The sequence below is a fragment of the Pleurodeles waltl genome, chromosome 9 (assembly GCF_031143425.1).
Source record: "Pleurodeles waltl isolate 20211129_DDA chromosome 9, aPleWal1.hap1.20221129, whole genome shotgun sequence".
NCBI lineage: Eukaryota > Metazoa > Chordata > Amphibia > Caudata > Salamandridae > Pleurodeles > Pleurodeles waltl.
In genome coordinates this window covers 423,102,597-423,126,579 of record NC_090448.1, presented here as the reverse complement: position 1 = coordinate 423,126,579, position 23,983 = coordinate 423,102,597, and the positions used below count along the sequence as shown (strand labels likewise).

The window sequence follows — 23,983 nt, the reverse complement described above, 5'->3', positions numbered from 1 at the left end:
TAATATTCATTTTCAATGCCCTCAGCGCTCCATAAGTGTCTACGCTTATTTCAGGGTGGAACTAAAGTTGCTAACAGTCGAACCCATGCAAGGGGTTGGGTCCCATACAAAAAGAATATTAAAACACTTAAATAGAGGGCAGAAGGAAAAAGGAGAAATCAGACTGACGCTTTTCCCAATTCTTTCGCGTGATCTCTCATTTCAAAAATCTCTGTGAAGCACAAAATAAACTTTTGCCCACAATAAAATTGCTGCACACAACATAACATCTGATGCATGAATCTAGCACAGGCTGGCAAAAGAAACGGCAGAACTCCCTCTGAGGAAAAAACAGCTCCTGGGTGAAAGGCCACTGATTCAAAGAGCATATTTAAGCTTATGTTTGAGTCGGAATTCCCAGCAGTTGAACCTGATGCTGAGAAAACTCCTTCCCTCCCATTTTTCGACACTTCTGGTTTCCACCTTATATTGTCATTGAAATGGCTTTGGATTTTGGATACTTTCAGTTCCTGATTCTGGGGGTACCAATCCTTTGGACTGGCACAGCAAGCACCTGAAAATGCAGGTGGATGTTTTGTTGTTCCCAGCACAAGGTCAGGGCCCCTAGTCTGTGAGCGAATACTTTTGTCAGCGATTCATAGTAATACTTTGGCCTAGGTCTCAAGCATGAACCAATCAGAATAGCTTCTCTCTCTGTCCCATTTTTATCAAGATGTTGAATTTTATTTTTGGAAGCTTCATTAGACAACAAATGCCCTTCTTCCATTTTATTTTTAATCCTGCATATATAACTGACAGTAATTTAGGAATCCAAAATTCAATATTTGCACTTTAAGATTCTTTACAAACTGGAGCTATTCACAAACTGCACGTTATAGTGACTTTACTAGCATTACAATAGTAATATTCGCATACTACAAAATGCTATTCACTAACCTACGTGTGGAGGTCTTGTCCTCAGGCGCTCCTATCTCTTTGATGCAGAGTTCCACACTCCCGTTTTGGAAATCTCTGTACACATAGGTGTATGTTTTAGTAGTAAATGTGGAAGGGATGGGGGAGTAGAAAAATGGGAAATACCTACTACAAAAGGAGAGGAGTTTGGGGGTAAAGAGAGGTTGGGGGGGTTTAAAGAGGGGTTAGGGAAGAACAAACACCCACCCACAAGAGTAAGCTCAATCCAATCCACAAACTGCACTTCTGAAATTGCTACATCCAAAAGGACCCAAAACATTAGTACACGTACTCCAGCTCAGACATGGAGTAAGTTCAGCATGACACATGGCCAACCTAATAGGACTGCAAAGCAATTCCATATAAAATAATGGTGCCACCTAATAACTAAATAAATATATTGGAAAATAAAGGAAGATTGTGTTTTGGGATAAAATAATTTTGTAAACTTTGAAGAAAACCCTGTGTGATATTATTATTTGTTTTTTTATTATTTTTTTTAATCCAATTTTTCATCTTCATGGTTAATCCAGTTGATTTTATAACAAAGGCTTACAATATTTGCAACATGCCTCGTATTGCAGTTCTTGAATATTCTGAACTCCACCACCCATATTCAGGTGAAACACATTTCAACACCAACCAATGATATCCAGGCTGACAAATTAAGAAAAGAACCTCCACATCAAGCAACTTTTACTGCCTTCAATTAATGTGTTTGCTGCTGTTCCTCATTTTGAGGAATAATTCTTTAAAGAGTAGAGAGAGTCTTTAAAGGCAAAGGCAGTGGTGGCTGGTAATTTTAAGAAGGAGGGGGGCGGAAAGGAAGCACATACAATTATTCATTCACACACGCACGAACATCCATTCACAACACTCATCAACTTTCAAACATAAATGCACGCACCACACATTCATTTAAAAAACACACACACACACACTTACCTTCAGCTCGGAGGTCCCAGGAGGGTTGGGACTGCTGCCTTCCCTCTCTGGTTGACCTTAGCCCAGCTAAGTCCAGCCCAGCTGGGGTTAGCCCAGCAAAGCCCAGCAATGTTCAGCTCAGGCAGCTAGGAGTTTGCGCAAATCGTGCATATCACGCTCCTGGCTGCCCGATCTGAACATGAAGAGTGTCTGTCAGGATGACCTTTGCTCAGCATGACAGACACTCTTCATGAGGGGCAAAAGATGGAGGCGGGCGTGGCCCCTCCTCCCTAAAGGACAGGCCGCGACTGGGAAAAGGATCAACATCCTTGGGATGTCCTGGGAAGCTTTCATTCCAAACACAGCTTCCCACCTGAAGTGATCCTTGACATGGTCGCAGACTGGAAGCAGGAGGTTGGTTCACCTGCAGCCTGCCCCCAGGCTATCTCCGTCCATGTCAAAATACTGGCTGCACTCCATCTCATGGCCACTGGACCTTTCGAGGGAGGTCGGTTCTGGTAAAACAGGCGCATCAACAAGCAAGTGAACCAGTTTATTACCATGCCACTCTCACTGAAGGAAAGGCAAAGGCTGGTAAGAAACTTGTATGTGTTTGCCCACTTCCCTTGTATGCTATGTGTCACTAAATGCACCCTCACGTCAATATAGCCACCTAACCACAATGCACAGCTTTTCCGCAACAGACAGCGCTGGCACTTCATTAACATTCAAGCTGTCTGCGTTGCAGGGGGCTGCTTCACTAATGTGTACACTACCTTTGCTAGAAGCATAAACAATTGCTACAGCTTTCAAGGACCACCTCTTGCATGTCGCTTGGTTGCTGGATTTCATAAGATGTGGCTCATTGGTAAGTAACAACATCTCACACTGAGGCTGCAGGTGCCTCTGTGGAGGGATCATTTCAAAAATACTCATTAGTCACTACAACACAATGCAGACTCATGACCCTGAGAAACACTGCATGGCTGTGACCATGATGTATTTACCTTTAGAAAAGAGCCCCCTCGTAAAACATTTCAAGTCTTTTTGTAGGTTAAATCTGGTATGCTCTTTTCCCCCATCTCCTCATACCCTGTACGTCCAATCACACTAATTCAACTGAGATACAACAGGTTTCACATATTGTACATACACAAGCCATTATTGAACACACTTTTGGGATCCTTGAGTCCCAGTTCAGGTGTCTTGACCGTATGAAGGTGCAGTTGTGTACTCTCCAGAAGGTATGTGTGAGACTGCTGTAACCTGCTGTGCACTGCACAATGCTGCAATGTGAAGGTGCATACGTATAGATCTCGACCCTAATTCATGCCCACATCCATTTACCTGAAGTAGAGTACAGGATGAAGGTCAGGGTATACTGGTGAAGGATCGAGTAGTTAACGCACATTTTCCTTGAGGTCCTATTTTGTTTGCTGCATTTATGTGGGTGGACAGTCTCTTGTCAATGAAAAATGGTGTCTACCACATGGTCCACTTGTACCATCCGGAGACAACTCTGTTTAACTTATATACTTTCATCAACAAACATGCTAAGCTCTAGTAAAACTAAATTACCACTACTTTTTGATAGCATACAAATCCCTTTTATTAACAACACTTAAGTACAAGCTCTCACATGTTGGACTCATACTTTAGATCATTCATACTCAAAAACGTACTTTTGACACATAAATGACATACACAAAAAAATCTCAGTTACAGTTTTTGGGATTGTTTAAATTGTGTTGTGGTTATCTAATTGCAGGGTTCTCTCTCCCACATGCAGAGGTTTCTCCTCCACATGCAGTGTTCTTTCCTGAATGCGGCAGTTTCTGCCAAGTAGAATGTAAAATACAGTTGTGAAGTTGCAAGTAAAAACTTTACTGTCATAAATTACGTCGGTGCATATTACCCTTCCTAAACTGAGGTTGGTGAGGACATGTAAACCTGCACTCAGGAGTAAGTTTACACTGAGAAATGGTGATAGCGAAAAGTAGTTAAGTTGTAATAAACTGTGAGAGAAAAATTACAAATGGGTAAATCTACATGGGTAAATGTATTTTTGTGACTAGGCCCCACAGACTGTAACCTTGTTGTTAACTAAACTTAGTTACAATTAATGTTTCGTTATTCTTTTCTTAGCCTTACACTCTAATTTCTCTCAATTTAAAGCGCTCTAACATTCCTCAGGATGTCCACGCTTCGGACAAAAACACAAAAACAAAAAGATAACTACTGTATACACTGAGGAGTGGGAAAATTATTTTTGAAGATTCAGATAGACCTGTGGAAATTCTGAGGAAGGTTTTAGTTTAATCCGAACTACAGAAGCCAAAAAGAGGACCACTGTTAAAAAAAAACTTCTACAACCAGGTAGTTTAAAATTGTTTAGGCATCAGATTCATGTGACTGCAGTGTAGCTTATTGTTGTGACTATGCTGTACACAGTGAGTGAGTTGAGTGTGAGGTATTGGTATGTGGTGTTTTACCTCTATATTGTAAGTGGTACCGATTTGTGTATTTATGTTTGTTTGGATTGTTGATACTTCGAACCACTTGGTAAGTGAAAGAATAAGATAGCTGAATAGATCAGAAGAATCAATTTTGTACACAAGTATGGACACGAACGGTATTGAAAATTAGATATATGATAGCTCTTTTCCCTAATAGCGGTGCGCATTGAATCAAGAGACTTTTCTTTACAGAAGCCTATTTTAGTCTGTCAGACAGAACCAGACAGAACCAATGCAAGGCTAATCCCAACAGTTAATACACACTAAAAATTATGTTATCATTTTATCACATTTGAAATACGTGTCTGCATGACAGGTTCAACCCTGCTGGCAGGTTGGAAATGGATCTTCGGAGTAGGTGCGTTGACCCACTGAGCTATTGTCCTTGTTTGCAATTCAAATTCTGCACGATCCTTCCAGATGCCGACAGTGTTCGCTCTGCCCCTTCTTCCCCAGTCAACTCATTCGCTCCATGTTTGCACGAACCTCTTTCATTTTGGCCCAATAAACGACGAGGAAACTAAGACGCTGCTTACCTTCCTGCAGGCTCAAGGATTTGGCAGCAGGAGAATCCTTTTTCACGTCTTTGATAAAAAGGCCGCTTTTTCCGCCGCCAGAAACACTGATCCCGCTCACCCCAGCCTCCGCTTCCGTTTCCATGACGATCTGCACCATCTCTGATTTTTTCACATCCTCCTGCCAGGTGAAATACAGGCCGATAATTCGGGAGGTGAACACCAAAGTAGACAATTTTCTTAATGAAGACACCGACTATGCTTCTGTATATTGACAATACAGGGTCAGAACAATGTAAAAGTGCTATATTTTGGTTCACAGAAATTGGGAAAGTAACACTTTTCCTGTACAACAGATGTTTTCACATTCAAAAATTCCTCATCGCACATCCAGTTTTAAATTTAATGTTCTGCTCTCTAGTGCAGTTACATGAGCCGAAAGGATAATTAAAAAAAGACTTCCCACATTGGTTATACTACGTGCGTTTGCGTAATACATGTACAAAAATTGCTATAGTACTTTCAGCTGAGCATGTACAACAAACAGATTCACTTGCTTCTGGTGACCAGGTCGAAGGCATTGTTTTCACCAGCCCCCCTTTGATCTTTCTCCACATCTTTCTTACACAGAAGCTATACATAATTTTCTGATATTCAGCAACTGACTGTTTACACAAAAACAAAATCTTATATTTAATGTGCACCGCCATTTATTTGTAATGACCCTTGAAGCTCTCTGCACTTCATCTGACCTGTACAGATGTATGTAATTTTCGAAAAAATGCTGCCTCCGCGCACTTGGGATGATTAACTTGCAACTTAACAACTAGTCAATGATGTTGATAACCTGTGCCACTGTTTCAGTATGGAGGCCTACGATCCGCGATAACCAGGTGGGCTCATAGAGAACTATACCATTAAAGCCATATGCACCTAACTGAAGCTGGACAGATTTTCTTATTTCAGGCAAGCATGTTGCCATGGGCCGCCATTTGTCATACTATTTTGGGCGACCACAGTATCTCAGGCAAATATGCAGACATTTTTTTTAAATAAACAACATCAGTAACAGATTTAAGACAAATAGCAGGAATCGGGTGCTGATACTGGATTTGAATCAGCATTACCCTCTATAAAAAATCTCTTAAATGTTGGGACTACATGGAATAACAGGTCTTCTAACAGGGTTATTCTCCTTTCCACATGTCTTTAGTCAGGCTGGACTGGAGATCATTTTGTAGTATCACAGGCCTGGCACTAGGTCCTCCAGTTCATTGGTCAACATAGCTGTCTTGGGTAGCAAGTCAGTGTTAGGCACTCATAAGATCTCAACCCGTCATACATTTTTGGGTAGTCATGTTAATTCCAGCAGCCATATTGTCATGAAACTTTACTTGTAGGCGTACATGGGCTAGAGAGTACCAAGTGCAAACGTCACCATTCGATAAGTGGGGATGGGAGACAAAGTGCAAATATATCTGCAATAGTTAACATGGAGGCTTGTCTGTGTGTCCCGCCACTCTGTATGTATGTCACGCAATAGCTTTGAAACGTGGCGTGTATAAACTTTCAGCCTTTAAGAAATGTCCAGTTATTGTGAAGGATGAAACACATCCTGGCTGGATTAGGAAACAAGCTGCAATAAAATATTGCTGAACTGAACTCTCACAATGAACACATCAAAATTAACTGGCATTATGCTATCTGGCCCTATAGTTTATGGACCTTTAACTATGGTTGGTGTGCCACTCGTGCATATTTGAAGCTGTCTAAGATGTCTGCTCCATCAGCACCAAGGGAGACATCAGGGCCACACATTCTAGCAGCGACTGGAGGGAGTGAAGGGCACACAACTGGACAGTCTTACCATAGTGACAAGCAGCTTTGTGGGTACTAAGATCCTGGAGATTGTGCTTGCTGTTGTATTATATGCATCCCCAGCATGCATCCTGCAGACCTGCAGGCTTTGAATCACTTACACTGTGTGACTGCATAGGGAACGAGAGGATGGTGCGTTGGAGGGAAAGAGGGCAGGGCTGGGGACCCTTGGCCCTACCTGAACAATCACACTTACCCACCCCTCTTGCTTCCTTCCCAAAACAAGCCATTCTGGAACAACTGTTCTTGTCCTGTAGCAGTTTCATAACCTTAGATGGATCTTCTCGATGTAGTGTCTCCAAGCACAAGCTGAAAACCTACTGTGTGCCATGATTCCCAGCTAACGTTATGGTTCACTGTGTGACAGTCTATATTTATGGGGTGTCACATGAAGAGTACCAAAACCCTGTGTCACGTGGTGTGGCTGTGTCTGTTGGCAGTCCTGCTTTTGAATAGCAATTAGCCAACTGTTTGGTGAATCTGGCCCCAACAGGTCGTTTTGTTTGTCACGGTGGAATCACAGTGGGTTAACAGGGTTCCATGAGACCTGTGTTTTTTCGACAGGCCAGCAATCATAAGGGGGGCAAGGCGCAAGTGGAGAATGGAAACAAACGATGCAGAGTTTAAGTCTACGACCTATATGGTATAAACTCAAAGATCGAAATATACACAGACCAGATGGGTGGAAGTCTATGTGCCAGGTGGGGTAATAAACACCCAAATGACTCAAAGAACTGGACCCACAAAGCATTAAAGACCACAAAATGAGAATGTGAAATCCTAGTTAGGGCAATTTATATATGCAGAGGCTGGTCAAGGCATGAAGCTGCAGACCAGCAACTGTGGAAGAGTTAGGATAGGTTATGAGCTCCACAAAGGGTTTATTCCTTACAGATTAGAGAGGTAGCCAATGAAGGCAGTATAAGGCTGGGGTTCAAATGGGATTTGCAGAAAATAGTAAATTTCTCAATTAAATGGGCTTAAGATTCAAAATAATGGGCTTCTGACTCTAGGCTTGCACGGCTGTGGCAGGATGTGGAGCATCTGACTCCAGGCGTGCACCGCTGTGACAGGAAGTGGACCCCCTGACGCTAGGCATGCAACGGTGTCACAGGATATGAACCCTATGTGTCTAGCCATGCAACGCTGTCACAGGATGTGCAGCTTCCGACTCTATGCGTGCACCGTGGTCACAGGATGTAGAGCCTCTGACTACCTGACTCTAGGCGTTCACCACTATCACAGGATGTGGAGCCCCTGACTCTAAGCATGCACTGCTGTCACAGGATGTGGAGCCTCTGACTCTAGGCATGCAAAAATGTCACAGGATGTGGATACTCTGACTCTAGGCATGCACCGCTGTCACAGGCTGTGGAGCCCCTGACTCTAGGCTTGCACTGCTGTCACAGGATGTGGAGACTCTGACTCTAGGCATGCACCGCTGTCACAGGATGTGGAGCCCCTGATTCTCAGACTCTAGGCATGCAACACTGTCACAGGATGTGGAGCCTCTGACTCTAGGCAGGCAGCATTGTCACAGGATGTGGAGCCTCTGACTCTAGGCATGCAGCAATGCCACAGGATGTGGAGCCTCTGACTCCCTGACTCTAGGCATGCAACTCTGTCACAGGATGTGGAGCCTCTAACTCTAGACGTGCACCGCTGTCACAGGATGTGGAGCCTCTGGCTCTCTGACTCTAGGCACACATCATTGTCACAGGATCTGGAGCCTCTGACTCTAGGCATGCAACGATGTCACAGGATGTGGGGCCTCTGACTCTAGCCTTGCACTGCTGTCACAGGATGTGGAGCCTCTGACTCTAGGCGTGCAACGCTGTCACAGGATGTGGAGCCTCTGACTCCCTGACTCTAGGCATGCAACGCAGTCACAGGATGTGGGGCCTCTGACTCTAGGCGTGCACCACTGTGTCAGGATCTGGAGCCCCTGACTCTAGGCATGCACTGCTGTCACAGGATGTGGAGACTCTGACGCTAGGCATGCACCGCTGTCACAGGATGTGGAGCCCCTGATTCTCTGACTCTAGGCATGCAACGCTGTCACAGGATGTGGAGCCTCTGACTCTAGGAGTGCAATGTTGTCACAGGATGTAGAGCCCCTGACTCTAGGTGTGCAAAGCTGTTACAGGATGTGAAGCCTCGGACTTGCTGACTCTAGGCATGCAACTTGGTCCGAGAATGTGCAGCCTCTGACTCTTGGCATGCACTGCTCTCCCAGGATGTGGAGTCTCTGACTTGCTGACTTGCGGCGTACACAGCTGTCACAGGATGTGGAGTCTCTGACTCTAGGCATGTAACGCTGTCACAGGATGACTCTAGGCATGCACTGTTGTCACAGGATGTGGAGTCTCTGACTCTAGGCATGCAACACTGTCACAGGATCTGGAGCCCCTGACTCTAGGCATGCAATGCTGTCACAGGATGTGGAGCCTCAGACTCCCTGACTCTAGGCATGCAACTTGGTCCGAGAATGTGGAGCCTCTGACTCTCGGCGTGCACTGCTCTACCAGGATGTGAAGTCTCTGACTTGCTGACTCTCGGCGTACACCGCTGTCACAGGATGTGGAGTCTCTGACTCCCTCACTCTAGGCATGCAATGCTGTCACAGGATGACTCTAGGCATGCAACGCTGTCACAGGATTTGGAGCCACGTACTCCTTGACTCTAGGCATGCAACTTGGTCTGAGAATGTGGAGCCTCTGACTCTAGGCGTGCACTGCTCTCCCAGGATGTGGAGTCTCTGACTTGCTGACTCTCAGCGTACACCGCTGTTACAGGATGTGGAGTCTCTGACTCCCTGACTCTAGGCATGCAACGCTGTCACGGCATGACTCTAGGCATGTAACGCTGTCACAGGATGTGGAGCCTCTGACTCTAGGTGTGCACCGATGTCACAGGATGTGGAGCCTCTGACTCTAGGTGAGCAACACTGTCACAGGATGTGAAGCCTCGGACTCCCTGACTCTAGGCATGCAACTTAGTCCGAGAATGTGGAGTCTCTCACTCTCGGCATGCACTGCTCTTCCAGGATGTGGAGTCTCTGACTTTCTGACTCTCAGCGTACACAGCTGTCACAGGATGTGGAGTCTCTTACTCTAGGCATGCAACGCTGTCACAGGATGACTCTAGGCGTGCACCGTTGTCATAGGATGTGGAGCCTCTGACTCTAGGTGTGCACCGTTGTCACAGGATCTGGAGCCCCTGACTCTAGGCATGCAATGCTGTCACAGGATGTGGAGCCTCGGACTCCCTGACTCTAGGCATGCAACTTGGTCCGAGAATGTGGAGCCTCTGACTCTCGGCGTGCACTGCTCTATCAGGATGTGGAGTCTCTGACTCCCTCACTCTAGGCATGCAACGCTGTCACAGGATGACTCTAGGCGTGCACCGTTGTCACAGGATGTGGAGCCTCTGACTCTGGGCGTGCACCGCTGTCACAGGATCTGGAGCCCCTGACTCTCTGACTCTATGCATCTAACGCTGTCACAGGATGTGGAGTCTCTGACTCTATGGCTCTAGTCGTGCATCGCTGTCATAGGCTGCAGAGCCCCAGTACCAAGGAGAAGTAAATACACACTCAATGGATCTTCCTCCTCTATACAGGTGGGGTTAGGGGTCGGGTGTGTCTGTGATAGTATGTGCGAACAAATAGCACTGATGCCTTCTCTTTTTCGCAATATATGTGGACAGCTATTTTTTAAATATTTATCTCTGAGACAGTATGTGTCGGTCTACTGAGACCGGTATACAGTACCTGTGTAAAGTTGGATATGAAGGTACCTTAACCAACCCGACCGAAAGTATGAGGCCTAACTGGATCTGTGAATTAATTCACCAAGAACATGCATTACGTGCCTACAACTCTGTAGGGCTGTCAAGCCTACAGTGCATCTCTGTCAGAAATAGGACAAGGTCAGTATATTCCAGGGAAACGGTACCTCTGTTACTGTTTTTTTAGGGTCCATGTCGGCGTCAGATGGCTGTAAACTTCTCCTCTGATTCTGTCCTTTCAGCTGCAGTACCTGCTTTAGCTCAGCGTGCAGTTTTTCCTTCTGCGCCTAGGAAAGAACGACAGAGTTTGTCAGCAAAGTATTCCCTGCTCAGAAGAGGGCGCCAACAGACAACACATAAACAAAAAGAGCAGGCGACACCGGCATCGCTTTCCAAGAATACAATAATCAAGGCCTCTAGGGACTATTTAGTCTTTCCTCATCTTTTCATGCAAAGTCCCCTTGGAATGGTAAGCAACTGAGTCACATAAAAATGCAGAACATTGCTAAATAAGGTGATGCTCGCAGCCAAGGCGAGGAAGGGAATGCAGGAGGGCCTCGCAGGCTGATCCCGAGGGCTGATTCCACTGCGCTCTCTTTCACTCGGGCCTTTTTATTTTATTTTTGCAGTTTTTATGTAGCGCAGCTCCAAGGTCGGAAAGTATGGCCATTGGGCCTTATCCTCTGTATATTTATATGGACCCGGTGAGAGCCCCATCTTCCGAAGATACAGAGAGAAAAACAGCGGGCAAAGCATTTCTGGCCTCCGAGATGCTTTGGGAAATTCTTGGCCCAACAGCAAAGCGGCCTAATGTCACGTGTTCACCTTCAGTCACTAGTCTACACTTTTTATCCAACAAAACCTTGAGATAAACTCATAGTATAATGAAAATGGAAACTACAAGTCCCAGAATACATTGGGAAACAGAGCTTGCTGTATCACAAATGCCGTCTACGTGGGATACATACTTTTACAGCGCAAACATGGATACCAGGTTCTGCTGCTATAGGGATCTCTAGCCCTTTATCAGGGTTGCATGGCGCACAGATGCCTATTTTCTGCTTTGCATGGTCATACTTGTTTTTTTGAATTTGGAATATTTGAACCCAAAAATACAAGTAAGCAAATGCAAAGAAAAATGTAAGACTGGAGAAATACTCGCTCATGGCGCAATAGCCACCTTCCAACCCTGTGGGACCTTCATAGGATTTCAATAAACAGCCTTCGCCTTCGTTCCTCTACACGGTCACAGAATGCTAACGTCTAATATCCTTGTAATGTACAGAAGGGGGTATGTTATCCCATATATAATACTTGGAAGCCTGAAATCCTTTTCTAAAAGCCTGTCTCTAATTTCCCTCTCACACTCTAGTTGTGACATCATTGGTCACTGCAGGAAATCTGTCTTTTCTACATGGTCATCCCCAATTTCTCACCTTTTGCTGGACCCTATATTTCTGCTGGCTTTACCCCTGCTAACCAGGAACAAAAGTGTCTGTAAACCCTGCCCCACCCTTTAAATATGGTTGAATTGCATAATAGGTACATATTCCCTGCCCTTAAGTCCCTAGTATATGATGCAAAAAGTACCCATCACTGGGAAGTCAGAAGCCGCGAGTGGACTACAATACATACTGTGCCACCCACTACAGTGGCATTGCAAACATGGCTTCAGGACTACCACTGTAGCCTGCCTTTAACAGTGCAAAACATGCACTGCAACCTGTTAATATAAAGCCTTTTGACAAGTAAAAACCAACCATTCAAATATTACTGAGTTATCCCTATATAGACAATATAGCCCACAAGTCAGGGTACATTGTATTTAAAAGTAGAACATGTAGAAATTTTAAATTAATATATCCTTACAGTGGCAAGATTCTAAAAACTATTTTCACTGTGGCAGGCCTCCCTGTTCTATGTAAAAAATGAGAGAACAGATTAAAATACTAATACTGTATCTCAGGAGCAGAATCAGCTAGAATAATAATGAAACCATTATTTTTAATAGTTATTAAAAATCCGATTCAATGTTGAAGTCAGATTATAAATAAATATTAGGGAGAAGTAATTTATAGAAAGGTAAAGTTAACATTTACCTGCTTGAAATTTCAGAGGGCTAATTGGCATAAGTCTCTGCCAGCTCTCAGCCTGTGCTCAGCCTTGAATAGGTATGAAAAAGTTGTGAAATGAATCCTGGGGCTGACCTGAGTAGGCAGAGATGGTTCCTCCAAACTACACAGAATATGCAGGATGGGTCTGTGGTCTCCCTTTTTGACACCACAGTGTCAAATCCTGCTTGAGAGGTCTATTTAGCCACATGTATGACTTCGGGCATGTGTGAAAGGGAGAGAACACAATGCCAAGAAAATTATTGTGTGCCAGACATTTGTCTCTGGGTTTGCTGTGGGTTCAGGGGCTGCCTCAAACTGGATTTGAGAGTTAGATGTGGGAGGACACTAGGATTAAGATAGTACACTCCACACACTCTCCCACAATACAAGTCTAGTGTGGCTGAAGACTTTCACCATCTTGAAAATGTCCTGCTACATGGCATTGTGGGCCTGTTTGCAGTAAGGCAAACAGGAACTGCCGCACATGTGGGTAGAGGGTCCCCCTGGGAACTTTTACCCCAATCATAAGGGCATGCTCAGGAGTCATTACCACACACTTGCTACTGCCTGGCATAAATGTGGCACCCCAAGCACACACCTCAGGACACTTTCTGGACCTGAAGAAGATCAGAAAAGGACTGGACCTACCATCTATAATTTGACAGGAGCCCTGAAGGACTAGACCTGCTCCCTCTTGTACCCAGGGGAAAAAGTGAACCCCAAGGGTCAGTTGAATAACCTCCCGTGTGGCTACTGAGACACAAGCTGCAAGAGGCCTTTTGCTGTAAGCACCCAGCTGACAAGTGGCAACTGGACCTGGACTGCACCCTGCTGCTGGCCTCTCCCTGACCCCTTGTGAGTCTCTAACTGCCTCCCCTGAGCTCAATGGGCACTTTAGAAGTGTAATTCTGTGGTGGATTGGGATTTAAGAGACTAAGGATCTGATTTAGAACTCGGCGACCGGGTTACTTAATGACAAATGTGACAGATATCCTGTCTGCCGGAATCTAAATCCTATTATGTCCTATGAGATTTAGATTCCATTGGATGGGATATCCGTCATTGCAGTGGCAGAGTTACCCGTCCGCTGAATTCTAAATGAGGCCTTAAGTCAAAAGATAAAATCTTTGACCAAGAGAAACCTAATCGATGTAACTGACCCGTGCTTCATCAGCCTGAAATTTGACATTGACTTTAGGCGCTCATTGCCACTTTATGCTTTTTGGCGCTATTTTCCCTTCAATCTTTAAAAAATCATATCTCTGGTTCCCCTTACTGGATTTTTATCATTTTGGTGTCATCTTCTTTATTAAATTGTGCTCTATATTTGGCTAATTTAGTTTGGGAGTTTTATTGTTTTTATATTTTGGCTTTATTACTGTTTTGGCCCTGCATAAATACTTTAACATTGCCCTAAGTTAAGCTGTCTGCTCTATGCCATAGCTACCAGCGGGTAGAGCCCAGATTAATTTAGTAACTTGAAAGGTTAACTGACAAGGGTTGTGATATTCCATGAAGTGGAAGGTTCAATGCCCATGAGCAGTGGATTAGCAAGATTGCCATGGGCACTAATGCAAGTAAGCAGGCCAAACCCCTGGTTGAGTAGTAACAAACTGCCATATTTGGGTTTTAAGGGGCTTCTCACACTCTGCTTCAGTGCCACCGCTTCTGCTGCACTATTTACTATTATCATTAATACTTTCAGAAACAATTATATTGGTAGTTCTATATCTACATAGTGACAATCTCCCAGCATCAAGATAAGCAATACAGCAGGAGTACACAGTAGTACACCAGATGAAAGTTCGGGTCACGCACTTGTAAGTCCTATACACTACTTCAAAATATTTCATATCATCTTCACGTCCAAAAGTGGAAAAAGGAAATGGAGCTCTGCTGGAGAAATGTGTCCCACTGTAGGAAGAATTGCCTGGATTAGTCCACTGCCTCTGTATGAATTCCAGACATCCCATATTTTGGAATGCTTTTGTGGACATCCCCTACTTGCTGCACTAGTGATAGTCATGCCACTACAGAGAAACAATAATCTATCTCCATCTTATCTAAACATTCTAAAGGACAAAACATTATGTACCACTGTATTTATTATAAGGATTTATATATTGTACGTAAGTATGATATTGAATGTTAGCTCGGAGTTTGTGAACCTCAAAGTGTTGTTAAACCCTGACAAAACCAGACAAACACCATCTCATTACACTATTTGGTTATGAAGCTCCCTGGATACCATACTTACAGTTTCTAAATGTTTCTTGATACCTGGGTGAAATCCCACAAGAGTGGGAACATCTGGTCTGTGTGAAAACATGTCTATAGTTTCACAGGAAATATATCCTTTTCCTGGATTCTGTCTCAGTGGCATTCCTGCTTCGCAGAGCTTTCAAGTTTCCCAGCTCCATATGTGAGTAGCTCATCCATCCCAGGCTTACTCTTTGTATTCTGGGAATTGTCTCTGGATCCTGTATTAGGATCAACAGGACTACAAATTACAGAATGCAAAAATAAAACATAGAATGGATGAGTTACTAAGCAGGGAACTTGGGTTGGTGACTCACGCATAGAAGTGAAGAGGCCCAGTGTCATGATGGAGACATTTAGCCAGTCTTGGTCCATCAGCCACTAGCGTAAAGTGTTCTGGGCCTTGCTGTTTCAATTTTCTCATCTTAAACTATTAGCCTGTAAGCTCTGGTACAGATAGTTCTTCTGGTTGAAAAAATAGACCTGGCTGAAAGTCACCCCATGACACAGGGCCAACTGATATTTAAGCTCACATTTTTTGGTGCTTGCACTGTTTCGTGGCATCCACTTTCTATGGCAGAACTTCTCATTTTCTATCTGTAATAGTTTGACACTTAAAAGCGAATGGGGACAGGAAATATGCCAAATATCCTGGTAGTCATTGCATTTAAAAGGCAATGGAAGAACCCATCAGCCATTGCCTGGCATATAACTGACTCAGTCCCAACCTCAGAAGCTAAAGCTTGTGAAAAGAAATGTTCCTTTTTCTCTAAGGCCAGCATGCCTCTGGCGACACTCGATGGTCAAAAGTGAATCAACATGTTCCCAGCCCTGCTCCCTCGGCCAAGTCAATTTCCGCTCCTGATTACGCTCAGGAAGCCCTGCCCGCCGGGATGCCTGCAGCCTCTTGCCGATCAGTTTCCCGCCATCTGTTCCCTCTTCCTGTCCAAAAGCCCGCCCCCTGCTGGCCCAGAGTGAGTCAAAGGAAGTAGCCCATTCTTACCGCCCGCTCGGCGTTGCTGGCTTCCTCTGCTGACAGGGGCTGCTGGACTGGAGGGGGAGCCTGGGATTTCGGTCGCTTTTCCTTCTCCTTTACTTTCACTGCCTGGAAAAAACAGAAATTAGAAACTATCAATTTGAATCTAATTAACCAAAAATTACTGTTTCTCCGTGAAGTTAAAAGCTGGAAGGTGGTGACTGGGTGTTGAACTCCAAGTTGGGTTTCACCTGGGATCAGCAATACTCAAAGCATAGGCGTATGTCCCTGTGATTGACAAAAGCGATTCTTTATAGATCAATCCTTCCTTTCCCACCGAAGCACTCAGGGCTGTCAAAAACACAGAGAATTATTACCAGGCATTGAGGCTTGGTGACTCTTTAACCAGAGGACGCAGTGAAATCTTTCACATTTTAAAATTATGATTCACGTTTGTTCAGCCCTGAGAGAACAGGTTGGCATCTGTCGATTTTTTGATCAGCTACTTGAAGCGTCAGTCGCACTATGGTAGAATAAAAATGCTGAGATGGACACTGGAGGATGGTAAAAACACAAATGGTCCACTTTCAGTATCTCTTCTCTTCTCTTTTTCAGGACGTAAGAGGACATTGTAATAGGACAGCAGGCCAAAAGGGCACATCCTCCTCTTTGTATTTTTATGTTTGTATAGGAGAAAATATAAGTATATTTCCTTAAATCTTACCATACCTCCCATATATCCTCTTTTAGCTAAACCATCCTGGCTTTCAGACTTGGGCAAATGTGGAGATGTTTTATTAATCTTTTTTCTTACAAGCCCACTCTACTGAATACTGGAAGGTACATTTTTTTCTTTTAAAGGAGAATGAAACTTATAAACTGGCAGTGTGTTAGTTGCTCATAAATTTCTTCCAATTTCTTTTAATGTAGCCACAGTTTCTCATTTTGATCTTTGAACCTGCAGCCCTGGATTCTAAATCATGTGAATGATGGCAAGCGCAGGGTCTTCCTATATTTCAAATAACAGATTTGTGTGATGTAGAAGCCCTTTGTAATATGAAAAGTACAAGTATACTGTGCTGGATTACATGTTGGCCATTTCTTCACCACAGCCTGCCAGGGCTCACTACGGACAACTACAGCTGTCAAAGAGTTACATACTGCTGTGGTCACTTTAAATGCATCTAGTTTACTTTTGTAATTGTTGCATGCTACTATTACATAATAAGGTTCTGATTCTATGTCAGGACCGGAGGCTTCAGATTATGCTATCTCACTGTTTACTGTCAACACACAGCAGCCAATAGAAAAACAGAACTACATTTCCCAATACTAAAAGGAGCCTCTTTAAGTTCAGTGCGAATGCGTCGGGAACACGGAGCTCGGAAGGATTTGAGCTCGCGCGCCCCCCATTTTACACCCGGAGAGGCTGCAATAAACTTTAGAGCTCTGCTCTAGGGGGTTTTCTGGTGCCACTCCTCTTGTGATTTGCATATTATTAACAAAAATTACCGGCTGGGAAAAATTTCCAGTTTTTTCACTGCACCTGGGTGTTTTTCCCCCCTCCTTAAATATTTTTGTGCTTTGAGACCTCTAAAAAGAATTTAAATTACAAACAAAGTAATTATGGCACAGTACCAAGATGATAAGCAGTTTGGGGTCTATGAAGCCGGTCAATTTGATCAACATATGGAAGAGCGCCTAGTGGAAGCCCTTGACTTCCACGTGCAGGATTCTGTAAATAAGGCCCTGGTGAAAGCCTTGCGCCCTTTTGCACAACCCATTTTTAATATGGGATCAGGCGTTTTGGCGCAGGATCAGGGAACCCCAACCCAACAGAGGTCAATATAAATGAGCCTGGCCTGTCATCTTCGTATGACCCTTTGGATCAGTCCATGATTGCGATCTTAAATGATCATGAGCATGAATCTTTATGAAGCCACAAAGATGCTCAGTCCTCCCGGACTAATCAGGACTCCTCTGACAACTCCGATTCTTCTGACTCTGAGGATAAATCGTCCCCTGATAAAAGGCAGGGTAAACGCAAATGCAAAACGCGTCATGCTGAAGATCCTTTGAGCTCTACGGCTAGTAAGAATCTTATTTTTGATCCCGAAGCTCTGATACATCCCAGATCAACCGAATGGACCCCTTGTTAAGAAGTGGCTAAGTAAGTCGAATCTCGACTTCGGAAGAGCTTTGAAAAAGACATTTGCAGTACATTGCGTTCTGAATGCCCTCGACCTGCCTTAGCCAGTAAGGTTGCAGATACCCCCGAGCTAGATCCCCATATGGTTACTTTTCTAAAAAAAAGTATGCCAAGGATCCACAAAAAGGTATTGACAGGGCTTGGAGGAGATGTCAAGATAAATTACTGGATGTTTGGAATTGAAAATTCTTGTTACGCAAGCTAGAGAATGTTTGATTCTCGATTGGCGGTTGTTGCCGGCCCTGCCTGAGCTGCAGACAGTACTCTGCTGTCTCCAATAAATCTTCTAATTCATCTTGGGTGTCTACTCTTTGAATGCAAAACTGGCGATGAGGGAAAGAAAATACAGAGATACCTTGTACCAATATTCAGCACAGGAGTGGTATTGTGTTACTTTTGGCAACTGACTCATGATTTATTATCGAAACAACCTTTGAACCTGTATGTTCTGCTGCCTTGGACAGGATTTGTAGCAGAACCTGCATGAATCTTCACAACAGGAACGGGATTTTAAGCAAGGTATCATTTTAATCTTTAGTCTGACGTATATATTGTAAAAACTCAACGTTGGCTGTTCTGCGCTTGCTCTGCTGAGCGAGGACCTCTTGTGCAGTTTCTGAACGAGAATTCTGCGGCCCCTGCATTAGTGGTCATTGGAAATTCTGTGCAACGTTTAACTTTCCTCCAAGTTGGCTCTCGTGTGTAGATGTCGGCTTCCAGGAATGAAGAGAACACTTCCAATAGTGTAGTGACATCTTCACGCACACACACGCCATTTTTGATCGGGATTTGATATTCTGGAAGCACCTGAACGCCAATGCACATGGCTGGTTTATATTTACGTACAGTAGTGTTACAAGTGGTTTTGTTTTGGGATTTGATATTTCTGAGAGCATTTGCATGCCGATGCACACATCTTATTTGTATTTGCGCATGGCAAAATCACAAGTAATTTTGTTCGGTAAAATAAACATTAATGCGCACGGTTTCATCACATTAATGTACACAGCCCACAAGTCTGTTAGGGAATTTCAGTCATAACTACTGTTCGCCGACACACATGCTAGTGTGTGACATTACAACAGTTTGTCATCACTGTTATTTCACACTGACATGGACGGCTGCGTGTGGATTTCATTGTTTGATCTACACGTCGATGCACACGGCTGCACATAGTTGACTGAAGGCAATATTCTAAAATTTATTATAACTATATTACATTTTTATAGAGTATTACTACTAGATAAATTTTGAACTATTTAATTTAGTTACCGATCTTTGGAGTTATTGCATTGTCTCGTTATATAGAACCATCCAATTGATCCAGCAGCTACATTTTTGCAATCTAGGGTGATCCGCCTATTCCTTGGGCTCATTGGAAAGAGGAATTTTTAACATATTTGAAAAGCTATTGATGGGGTATAGGACGGGAGCTAAGAGAAAAAAGAACATATTAGTGCATTGCTTAGGTTCAGAAGGGCAACAGATGTTTAGAATTTTACCACAAATTACTCCTCAGGGAGATCTAAATGTGTTTGAGGAGGCCTTTTGCGGATGGAGTATAGATTCAAACCAATGTCAAGTATAGCGCTGAATTCTACACTAGAGCTCAAAATGAGGGAGAGTCTATTGAGTTTCTTACTGCACTCAGAGCGCTCTCTATACACTGTAATTTTGGTAACATCAATTATGAAATTATTAGGGATCAAATAATTGCAAATGAATGATAGAAGCAAGTAAATACAAGAACAGTTGTGGGTGATGGGAGCCCAAAAGTTACAAGATGCCAGAGCTACTGCAAAGATTTTTGAACAATCTGAGAAGTGGATTAAATCTTTACAAGATGGTTGTTCGAAAACTACGAATGTGACAAAAGAAGTATGTGCCATTAACAATGGTTTGAATTGCAAGAATGAGCATATGGGAAGGAAGTTTGATAAAAAATGTTATGTGATGCAAGTGTGGGATTTACAACCACATAGCCTTGTCATCTTAGTCTCCTGCTGTGGGAAAAGAGTGCAACAAATGTGGACAGGTAGGACATTTTACACATGTGTGCAGAGATAACCAGAAAAAACGAATTATCCGTCCAAGAGTAAGGGTGCGAGTATTAAAGAAGTATCATGTGTGGTGTGTGTATGCAAACGTGAAACAAGTAGTGAGAAAGAGAAGGGAGTAGTATTACTGGTGGGCACATGTGGAGAGCATCAATTAGCTGAGGAGGTTAACAATCCTACCAAATGCAAAGCAGCTGCACCAGACAACAGAGATAAATTACTCTGCAGGATTATGTGAACACTATAGAACATTGTTTACGGATTTTGCAACTACAATGGAACCACTGAGAAAACTGACCAGAAAGAATGTAGAATTTGTATGGTCAGAGAAACAACAGCAAGCTTTTGATAATATAAAGTCAGAGATTGTTAGGGCACCTATGTTGAAACCATTCTGTGTAAACAATGAATGCATCATAATAGTTGATGCAAGTGTATATGGAATGGGAAGTGTATTGTCACAAAATAGTGGTAAAGAGAAATGGAATGTGGTATTTGTTTCACTTACTTTAAACAACACTGAAAGAAGATATGTAGTCATAGAAAAAGAGCTTTTAGCATATGTGTGGACTCTAGAGCATTACTGCAATTATGTTTAGAGATCTTGTTTCACTTTGAGGACAGACCACAAACCATTAGTAGGAATATTATCACCTGGAGGAGGGTGCAATTCCATCACACACATTGCTAGACTGATGTTGAGACTCCAGGAGCATAACATGAAGATGGAATATGTCCCAAGAAAAACAAATGTTACGGCAGACTGTTTATCCAGACTGCCATGTACTAATGGAGAGGAAAAGAGTCAGATTACTGATGATAAAATGATAGGTGGCATTATTGATATTGTGTCAGGAAAGCTTGGTAGTCTGAGTCAAGAACTGTGGAAGAACGGTATGGACGTGGATACTTTGCTAAGAGAAGTGATAGAGCATGTGATGAAAGGGTGGCCTGACAGAAATCAAATTTCAGCTGAGTTGTCTCCCTATTGAAAGTTTGCAGGAGAACTAGAAGCCAGGTGATCTTCTATTAAAGGAAGGGAAATGTATATTACCTGTAAATTTGCGATATCATATTTTGTCAGTAGCTCATGAAGGGGATATGGAAATGTCAACAATGAAAAGATTGATAAGGACGACTTTTTGGTGGCCAGGTTTTGACATTAGTGGACAGAGTTGAACGCATGTGCAAAGTATCTGCCAACAGTGACAAGATGCTAAAATTGGTGCCAGGACCTTTGTGTCCCATGCAGTGGCCTTATTTTCCTTGGCAAAAAGTAGGATTTGACATTTCTGGACCTTTTAATTAATTACAGCAGGAAAGCAGATTTTCCATGGTTGTAGTCATAAGTGGCCTGAAGTAAAGTTTGTGTCTGAAGTTACTACTGATGTAGTTATAGAATTTTTCAAGAAGGGCTATCCAGGGGTTTTAATCACTGACAATGGAGTGCAACTGAAGTCGCATGATATGGAGAGTTTCCTCAAATTTTGTAATATCCGTCATGTCACTACATCTCTTTTTGAACCCCAGGTTAATGGTCAGGTAGACATATTTAATTGTGTGTTGAAGAGAGCATAGTGTGGGCACTGAGAATTTGAGGAGTGTGGAAGGACAAACTGCAGGAGAAAGTATGGTCATATTGCATTAATCTGCATGCCATTAAGGAAGTCCGTCCTTTTAAATTGCACAATGGAAGGAACCCTGTATCCAAGTTGTGCCCTTGGTGGTTCAAAAAGAAGCATAAAGGGAAAGGTGAGACGGAAAGTAGAGGTGGAGTAGCCTTGAGAGTGAAAAGGGAGCTGGAAAAGACCAAACATGTTTATGATATCAAGTGGAAGGTCAATAAGCCCAAGTCTGAAGTAGGAGATTAAGTTAGGATTCGCAAACCTGGAGTGGTGAGTAAGAGTGAATCCACCTTGGGTAAGGCTAAGAGGGTAGTCAAAGTCAACAGGAATAGTGTGGTAACACAGTATGGGAAAGTTTGGAATGTCAGGAGAGTGGAAACACTTATGTAACAGTGTGGCATGTGGGGTTAAAAAAAAAGTTCTGTGACATAAGGTTTCCAAAAATATGTTGATTATGTGCAGATCTGTTACCGTGGCTTCAACAGAATAGTAATTTATTTATTAATGTGTACTTTTCTATTGTCCTGTTGGCAGTAGTGTTTTTCCCATGTTCTCTTTACCTGTTGCTTTCCTTGTTTGTGTTGTTTCTGTGTTACGTACTGCTATGGCCAATTTAAACGCATCTGGTTGACTTTTGTGATTGTCGCATGCTAGTATTACATAATAAGGTTCTTATTCTAGAATGGAGGTTATTTCCCTCCGCCCTACCTGAGCTGCAGACGGGTACTGCACTGTCTCCAATAAATAATTAATCTTGGAAGTCTACTCTTTGAATGCAATACAGGTCTTATCATCAATCCATCAAAAAGAACCATAAAGAATTATAAAGAGAGAGTGGGCTTTAGGTTGTCCATCGTTAACCATTGGTTTGCCATTGCTTGTATAGACTCTCTGTCAAGGTGAAGGCATTTTGAGGATGGTTACATTGTCCCATTTGTGATCCTATTAGATTTTCATAATGGGATCAATCAATCTTTTTGTTAAACTGAGGATGCAACATGAGTTTGCTCCCTATTTGTGTTGATTGATTTTACTTTGATGAAACAGTGACACTTTAAATAGTGACCTATGTTTTTACTGTTTAAAGTCTGGGTGTCTAAGCCTCTCATAAAATAAAATCACACTGCTAATCACTAATCGCCTTGGAGCTTTTCTTTGTTTTAGTTTGTGTCATATTGACATGTTGTTGGAGGAACATAATTTTATGTTCACAAAGTAAAGATGTCTCGGCAGGCTTTCTCAAAGAATAGCTAAAATACCAGTCCTTTGTAAAAAGTATCAACTATGTAATATTTCACTGTGTATGACTTGTAAGTTCATCACTTGCAACGGAAATGTCATCTTCTGTCTCAATTTTATAACACTTCTCTTTCTGCTAATGTAATTTGTTCAGCCTGGGACCCTTTGAATTGCTCCTATAATAATAACAATGATAATAATAAGAAGAAGAATACAAATAAGAAGAACAAGAAGAAGGAAAAGCCATTCAAAAACCATTCATATTTAAGATAAAAGTGTGCTTGATTATTAAACAATACATGTTATAGTAGTATGGGTTTGTGTTATGATCTGTAAGCAAGAATTCTAGAAAATGCTTTCATAGCACAAACTTTTAAATGTTATTATATCCTACCATACCTAACCTGCTATACCAAACCTACCATACTTACCAGCAGTATCTACCATACCTAAGCTTCCTTACCTGCCTCCAAAACGAATTTACCATACACGACCTAATAAAAACCACAACTTCATTACCATATGTACCTACCATACCTAACCTATCTGCTGTACCTCCCTACATACTTAAACTATCAAACCTAATTACGATACTTATCTGCCATACCTACCACACCTATTGACCATATCTACTTACCTACATACCTGCTTACCATACCTTCCAATCATACCAGCCAACCAAACCTACCTGCACTATGTACCTACTATACCCACCTAACAAACTTACCTACCAAGCTTAATCTACATTATCTAAGATACATGCCATAACTAGGCCAAAATACCCTTTATACCTCCCATACCTACTTATCATACCTAACCTATCAACCCCAGCTTACCTATCATCTGCAACCTAGCTATGTTCCAATCATGGTTGTTTACCCATCATACATACATACCATACCTACGTACCTTACATTCCTACCAAACC

The 23,983-nt window shown here is 42.8% G+C and overlaps 1 protein-coding gene across 3 annotated transcripts in view; it reads right to left on the bottom strand.

The window, feature by feature from the left end:
- Positions 1 to 23,983, bottom strand: part of PRX (periaxin) — a 227,440-nt gene that overhangs the window by 50,273 nt on the left and 153,184 nt on the right. For all 3 annotated transcript variants that reach the window (XM_069207228.1, XM_069207229.1, XM_069207230.1), the window contains exons 3-5: positions 15,953 to 16,054; positions 10,744 to 10,863; positions 4,931 to 5,090 (exon numbers count right to left, since the gene is read on the bottom strand). In XM_069207228.1, the coding sequence (XP_069063329.1) occupies positions 4,931 to 5,090; positions 10,744 to 10,863; positions 15,953 to 16,054 (382 nt within the window). The remainder of the gene's footprint in view (positions 1 to 4,930; positions 5,091 to 10,743; positions 10,864 to 15,952; positions 16,055 to 23,983) is intronic.